This window comes from Zea mays, chromosome 5 (assembly GCF_902167145.1).
Source record: "Zea mays cultivar B73 chromosome 5, Zm-B73-REFERENCE-NAM-5.0, whole genome shotgun sequence".
NCBI classification, from domain to species: Eukaryota; Viridiplantae; Streptophyta; class Magnoliopsida; order Poales; family Poaceae; genus Zea; species Zea mays.
In genome coordinates, this window is record NC_050100.1 from 29,345,043 (window position 1) to 29,351,946 (window position 6,904).

Below are 6,904 nucleotides of genomic sequence, written 5' to 3' on the forward strand. Positions count from 1 at the left end.
ATGGGAACTCTAGATTTTGTTATGCACCAAAATATACGCTATGTCTATATACATAGACTGATTATATGTGTCTAAAAGACAACAACTTACAATTTGGAATGGAGTAGCTGGACACTGGTTTTTCTATGTAAACATTTCATGCAATTCTTTGAATTTGCAATGATACCAGAAAAAAATGTGGTGAACCAGAATCACATCTTTAGACCATGGAAGGCACTTTTAGAATCACTAGCCTAAGAAACGATGGGGAGAAATGGAGTCATTCAATAAAATGATCTGGGACAAACTTTGCTAGATAACCTATAAATGAGCTATTCCTTTCCAAACTAATGCCACTTGTCTTATGAATCATACTCAATATTCTACGATGACATACAAAATTGCTCAGTCCAAAGCCCACCTTGGCAAATCTCCAAGTTTCTTCCTTTAGCCAAGACAGTTCATAATAGTATTCAATTAATTTATTTAGTATTATAAAGCATGCCTCCTGGTGACATAAATTGGTGTTCCAAAAGTTTGTATCCAACTACTTTGCAAGTTCCCAAAAACTAAATCAAGTAATCTCACTGCAGACCAAACCGTAAGTTATACTGTTATAGTCTGCCAGATTGTACGTTATGCCTGTATGTACTACTTAGTTATCAGTTTCAGGAATGTTGACTACAGATGAAAAGAACCACCATAGGTATTTCAGTCTACCTTGCCATTGAGCACCAACAGCTCACCATCCACCCATCGAGGATTTTTGAATCCAGGCTGAGCTATTCTACCCTGACCTTTATAACTGGCAATCTGGGAGAAAAGAAGGAAGTATAATTAGAATGGAAAAAAAACTGCACGTGACTTTCATTTCTTAGAATATAACAAACTAACATCCGAGCATATTTCAAACAATCTTATCTGCAGACAGAAATTACCACACCGAATTCCTCTGGATACGCGCCCCGATTCTCAAGTCGCTTGCCCTTCCCAATCTTCGCACGAAATGTTATCTGTGACAATATATGATCAGTAGAATATCATGGGAGCCATATTGACATCATTTTTTAGAAAATAAAAGTTGCAAACCTGGCCAGCAGGGACACTCAGATCACCAGTCAACTTTACTGCTTCGACATACTCGAAAAACTCAACGTCATCGGAACTATTCCAGTGGCCGAACTTCTGACGGAGCTGCACAATTTCTGGTCCATATGGACTAAATGCTCCCACATAGAGACCTATGTTAGCCCAGCATTACAACTGTTAGATCATGCAGGAAATGCTCACCAACTTAACTGGGGAAACTTTACCATTAAATGGATCCATGCTGTTAGTGTCCATAATGATCCAGTTAAAAAAGTATTATCGGTCAGCTTGACTCGGGCCTTGCTTAAGGTAAGCCTTAAAAGCTCATGAACTTCTTTATTTATCTGCAGTTACAACCATCTGTCAGTTGACTTGCTTGCAATAAGATGGTATGAACTGGTGGCAAAAGACAACATAAAGAGAAGCCGTCTAGCATAAGATGAAATGGGCAAATGGAAGGTGATCTTGACAGCATAGAATCAGTTAAAACCGCAGCATACGCTGGAAACAATAAGATAATGAATACCAATCGGTGCTAATAGTAATTAATAGTTCTTTTTGTCAAGGTTACAAATCCAGAAACCAGTTCGAAAATCGTCCAACCAGTTCAGGCCACCCAGTTTATTGACCTTTTTGTTAATGGGCAAATGGGAGGAGAACGGCCAGGCTCGTTCGGGCTTGCTAGCGGCGGGCGCCCCGGGGGCGTCGTGCGCGTGGGCGCCGCTGCCTGGCTCGCTCTTGCTGCGATGGAGGAGCATGTCCCTGATGAACACCCAGCGTCGGGACCCGCGCGCTGACGACGTGCCCGACGAGGACGAGGAGGACGTGGAGGAGGACGAGCGGGACGAGGCGGTTACCGGCGGGGCTGCCTCCCCGTGCGTTCCCGTCGCGTCGGGGCCGGGGCCGAGATCCGGCGCCGGGACGACGAGCGCATTGATCAGCTTGAGCCGCGATGACGAGCTGTGGAGCGGGGACATGGACCGCGCGTCGGCGCGCGGCCGCCCACGCAGTCCTCGACGTCGTCGCTTCCGGGGTCGAGATCCGGGAGTGGGGGTAGGGTGAGCGGTCGGATCTGGCCGTTGTGGAAGAGCTCGTCGGGCGGGCAGTTCGTGGAGCTGGAGGAGCGGCGGGCGATTCGCGGGATTCATGGTGCTTGAGGCGCGGCCGCCCATGCAGTCCTCGTCGTCGTCACTTCCGGGGTCGAGATCCGGGAGTGGGGGCAGGGTGAGCGGTCGGATCTGGCCATTGTGGAAGAGCTCGTCGGGCGGGCGGTTCGCGGAGCTGGAGGAGCGGCGGGCGATTCGCGGGATTCGTGGTGCTTGAGGTGCGGGCGGGCGTGCGGGTGGGATTCGCCGCGGGGGAGGCGCGGGATTCGCGGTGCTTGAAGCGCGGCATCGCGGTGCTTGAAGCGCGGCGGGCGATGGCTGGTTTCGCGAGGGCGTGCGGGTGATGGCTGGTTTCACGGCGGGGGAGGCGGAGCGACGGGTGGGATTCGTAGGCAGGGGCAGTCTACACTGCCCCTTAATAGTTAGTACAGAATTAATAAAATCTCTCGAAAATCTAAAACAGCATAAGCTCGCTCTCAGGTCACGGCCTAGCATTTAACCCAGCCAGAGCCCACACCCAGCCCAAGCCCACGTTTCCAGTCCCCTACGTCACGCGCGTGTCAACCTCCGTCTGCCCGATTCCCCATTCGCTCCTCACCTCGCTGAACGCCGATCCACGCTAGAACGCGCCATGCCGGCCGATGCCGCTGCCGCCGCGCCCGCCCCCGCCCCCGCACCGCATCCACCTCCGGCGATCCTGGACGCTCGCACGGGCGGCCGCATCCTACGCCGCGCGGCGGGGCATCTCGTCCACCCAGCCTCTCTCCCGCCGCTCCTCCTCGCGGCGCTCCTCCTCCTCCTCTTCCGCTCCGCTCTCCTGGCTGGCACGCTCCGTCTCGCCTCCTTTGCTGACCGCGACCCGGCCCTCCGCTCCCTTCTCGCCCGCCTCTCCTCTCCCAATCCGCCATCGCCGCCGCCTCCCCCACACCACCTCCCGCGACGCCGCTCGCCGTTCACCTCCCCCTCGTCCTCTCTCTCCGACGATGATATCCTGGTCAGCCCCCTCGATCCCACCGCCTCAACTCCCTCCAGCCGCCGCAACGCCTCCTACCACCATGTCCAATTCACCTCCTACTCCACCGTGCCCAAACCCTATACGTTGCCGCTCCCGGCCTCCGCTTCCCCCTTCTTCATCGCCGTCTATAATGAGACGGCGCCTCCGAAGCCCGCCTCGCGGCGGGGCAGCGAGCTTGGCCTGCTTGACTTGACCAGGCGGGACGCAGCGGCCATCGTCAACCTCCTCGCGCTGCTGTCGTCCGCACATATCTTCGCGATCCTCGGGTACATCGCCGTGCACTCCATTGCGCTGGGCGCAGTGTTTGCGTCCGTGGCGGGGCACCACAGACCTGGGCAGCGTCTAGTGTTCCTCCTCACCGGTGCTGCCAAGGGCGCTAAGAGACTCACAGGGTTCGCGTTCCTCCGGTGGGCCACGAGGGACGCCGTTGTGCAGATGCTCTGCCTCTGGTTCTTTGCCGATGTGCACGACCAGGCCCAGCTGTTCAGGCTCTTTGTGGTCGCCAAACTCATGCCATTCTCCGCTTCTGTTAATCCGTGGCTTGGTGCAGCGGTTGCAGGCCCAGAGCTCGGTGGTTTCTTTGTTGCCTGGGCTGTTTTTGATGCAGTTGTATCGGTTTTGTTCACTGTGGTGCCTTGGGTGGTTGTCATGGACCGTGATCCACGGCCGCCTGGGCGCAATGCTGTGAAGGAAGGGTGCTATCTTGTATCTCTGATGGCAACTGATGCCACAATGCTCAAGTGCTGGGAAACAGTTGTTTGTGGCAGCATGGGGCGGCTCATCATGGTGACATTTGGTGGAAAGGTTTTTGGTGGATTTCTGCATTCAATTGCGCAGGTCTACTTCATGGTGGTATGGCTGCTGTTCTACTTTGCAGCAAGGTGTAAGGAGGTGAGGCTGGGTGGTCGTCAATTTGGACTGGAGGATGTTGCAGCTGCTCTTGATGGATTTAGGTAGTGTCTAGTTGCCGCTTGCCGCCTGGATCATACATGAAGAGAGGTATATTTCATGGCCCATAGTGTTTATTGATGAAACGCTGCTGGTCTTGGCTAAGTAGAGGTTTTTTTAGTTATCTTGGTCTTCTAAATCTTGCTGAGATGGTAAATGATTTGGATGAGAGAGAGAACTTGACAATGTTGTATGTACAGTTTTTGCCACAGAGTGGTAATCTGCTTATAGTCCACCACATGGCATACAAAGAAAGGATGTTTGGTCCCCTTTTCCATGGAAGGTTAGAAGCAAGATACCTGGTGATAGGTGTTCTAGCTGCAACATGATTTGTGAAGTTTATATACTTGTGTTGTGCCAGCAAAATTTCTCTGGGTAATAGGTCAAAACATGTGACGTGCATCCAATCATAGGTAATAACCCTATTGTATACGTGGTTGGCTCATGATTGAATTCCTCTATATAACGATTACTTTTATCTGGTTGATGTCTCTGGCGTTTTATTATGGGCGAAGTCCTGGACCAGTAAATATTTTCATGTTTGCATAGATTTTTTTTTGTCACCTGGCTAGTTCATACCACCGGTTCTGTATCCTTTATTCTGTCATATTTTAAGCAATAGTTGATTGATGGACCTAAAATTGGCAATATAAAACTGGTGGATAGAAGGTAAATGCACATTTTTGGATTGATTGTAAGAGTATTGTCATGTTAATTACAACTTTGGCTCTTGCAGTTGATTCTGCAGTGGCTCCCCTGTCATGTCTGGGTTCCGGACACTAATAACAAATCAGTTGACCGAACCCAAACAAATAGGAGGTCTTATTATTTTGTTACAGTTCCATTTTTTTTGTGCATGTTCAAGTTATACATGACTACATTTATGTAGATATATTCAGAAAATAAGATTCATTTAAAATACTAGGAACGTGCTCGTACGATGCCACGGAACACAAATTGCGACCTTTCACGGTACAGAGATTTGTTTGTTTAGGTTAAAAAAAATATTTAATCCCTTCAAAAAAAATACTCCACCGACTGTACTTCATTTTTCCTTGCATCGATGGTACATAGATTTCTCTGCTGGTCTTTCTTCCTCGTGGGGTAACACCGCGGTCCTTGCCCAGGCGCTTGACCTGGGACTGAACTGGGAGGTCAAGAAATTCCAGGAACTGTCCTACCAATTACCAGTACGAAAAAATCACAGCAGCCACCCACCACCAATTCACCGTACGGTCGGATAAATACACAGCAACCACAACCAATTCACCGTACTACAGTGAGGATAAATACACATCAGCCACAACCAATTCACCGTACGGTTGGGGTGGAAAGATCGTGATGATTACTGTTTCGGATTTCCTCGCCGGTTTTTTTGTTGGGGTTTGCTACGACGGTGAAACAACCCTAGAGTTTTAATTTGTCGTCGTTGTACGGACCGTCGGTGGCTAGCGTCCTGGATCCTGATTCATCTGTCGTCTCCAGGGATTCGGCATGGAGGACGACGTGTTCGACGGGCGCGGCCGCTGCGGGCAGCTGGTCAGCAAGTTGGCGAGGGACCATCTTCCCTTCATGATCCTGAGCCAGTGGACTCAGGTCCAACCCGATAGCCCAAACCCCCTGCGAGCACAAGCACAAAGCTAAAGCTGTGTAAGCAGCAGAATTCAATCCAATCCCCAGCTCGCGCCGCCCCCTCTAATCCCTCCTCCGCAAACCAGACAGAGACCAGCGTTCCCTCATGCATCCACGGGACGGACGGGGAGCAAAGCCTCAGCGGCGAGTGCGGGCGATGAGGTCTTCGGAGGTGTTGTCGCGGCTCGTGCAGGAGCTCGTGCTGTACGCCGCCGGCGTCGCGCTCAGCTGCCTCGTCCTCCCAACCGCGCCGCTTCCCAGAAGGCGCAGCAGCAGAAGGAGATCGCCAAGCGCTTTGGCGGACCCCTCGTCTCCACCACGCCCTATGAGGTCCGTTCGCCTCCCCCTCCCCCTATCGAGGGTTCACCTCACTTGGCCTCAACCCTCCTCCGTTGGCGTCTCCCTCACCGACAGGACGTGATTGCGTGCGACATCATCAACCCCGACAGCATGGCGCTGTCCGCATCGGCGATGTCAACCGGCCGCGGGTTGCGGGCGGAGAAGGTGAGGAGGATCTTCGAGCGCTTCGACACCAATGGGGACGGCGGGCTGGACCGCAACGAGATGGCCGCCCTCGTCGTCGCCGTCAACCCTCGGGTCAAGTTCAGCGAGGACCAGATCTCTGCCATCCTCGACGAGTTGTTCCGCACCTACGCCGAGTTCATCCTCCCCGACGGCTGCGCGCATGGCGGCTGCGCGGGGAAGGAGGTGGGGGCGGCTGTGCGGGGGGCGGCTACGGTAGCGGGAGTGGGATCGAACGGTGGGGATGGATGCAATCGGACGGTTAGGATATAGGCGGGGGCACAGTTGTGCCTTGTCTACACTATCGTCTTAAGGATTAGTAGAGATGATAGTTGACTGACCTATTATTTAGAGCTTATTTATGGGGAAATGTTTTTTTTTTATTTCACCAAACAAGTGAATTGTGTTTTGTTTGCTGCGAATTCATGTCCTGTGTGCAATAATTAATGTAACGTAAACTAGCATACCTTGACCCTCTTTTCTTTCTGCTGCTTCATCACCTGTATGCATGTACTTAAGATCGAAGCAACTACACGTGGCAAGTTTTGATGATGTCAATTTGACCTGTTATGTCGTATTTATGTTGTATGATACAAAATATTAGTCTACAAAA

At 51.8% G+C, this 6,904-nt stretch overlaps 2 protein-coding genes across 6 annotated transcripts; one reads left to right on the forward strand and one right to left on the reverse strand.

Annotated features, from left to right (window-relative positions):
• Positions 1-589: 589 nt before the first annotated feature.
• On the reverse strand, positions 590-1,384 carry LOC103626161 (protein EXECUTER 2, chloroplastic). Of its 5 annotated transcripts, none has more exons than XM_008646558.2 (4): positions 1,293-1,384; positions 1,069-1,220; positions 923-974; positions 590-792 (listed from the first exon to the last, which is right to left on the reverse strand). In XM_008646558.2, exons 1-4 carry the CDS (start codon positions 1,321-1,323, stop codon positions 779-781), a joined length of 249 nt encoding a protein of 82 aa, XP_008644780.1. In that variant the 5' UTR covers positions 1,324-1,384; the 3' UTR covers positions 590-778. The 5 variants fall into 5 exon arrangements, 4 of the variants coding, with proteins under 4 accessions (XP_008644780.1, XP_008644779.1, XP_020393224.1 ...); XM_008646557.2 differs by having other exon boundaries at positions 923-992; XM_020537635.3 differs by having other exon boundaries at positions 593-792; positions 918-992; positions 1,293-1,371.
• Positions 1,385-2,781: 1,397 nt separating this feature from the next.
• LOC100277795 (uncharacterized) lies at positions 2,782-4,443 on the forward strand. The gene has a single exon (NM_001151274.2). It carries the CDS (start codon positions 2,806-2,808, stop codon positions 4,144-4,146), a length of 1,341 nt encoding a protein of 446 aa, NP_001144746.2. The 5' UTR covers positions 2,782-2,805; the 3' UTR covers positions 4,147-4,443.
• The last annotated feature ends 2,461 nt before the right edge of the window (positions 4,444-6,904 follow it).

Excerpts from the sequence above, each read along its gene's own strand:
- LOC103626161 (XM_020537635.3), bottom strand. The coding sequence starts at position 1,323 with ATGGACACTAACAGCATGGATCCATTTAATG. Across the intron at positions 993-1,068 it reads TGAGTGTCCCTGCTGGCCAG|ATAACATTTCGTGCGAAGAT; the intron begins GTTTGCAACTTT and ends ATATTGTCACAG. Across the intron at positions 793-917 it reads ATCCAGAGGAATTCGGTGTG|ATTGCCAGTTATAAAGGTCA; the intron begins GTAATTTCTGTC and ends CTTTTCTCCCAG.
- LOC100277795 (NM_001151274.2), top strand. The coding sequence starts at position 2,806 with ATGCCGGCCGATGCCGCTGCCGCCGCGCCCGCCCCCGCCCCCGCACCG.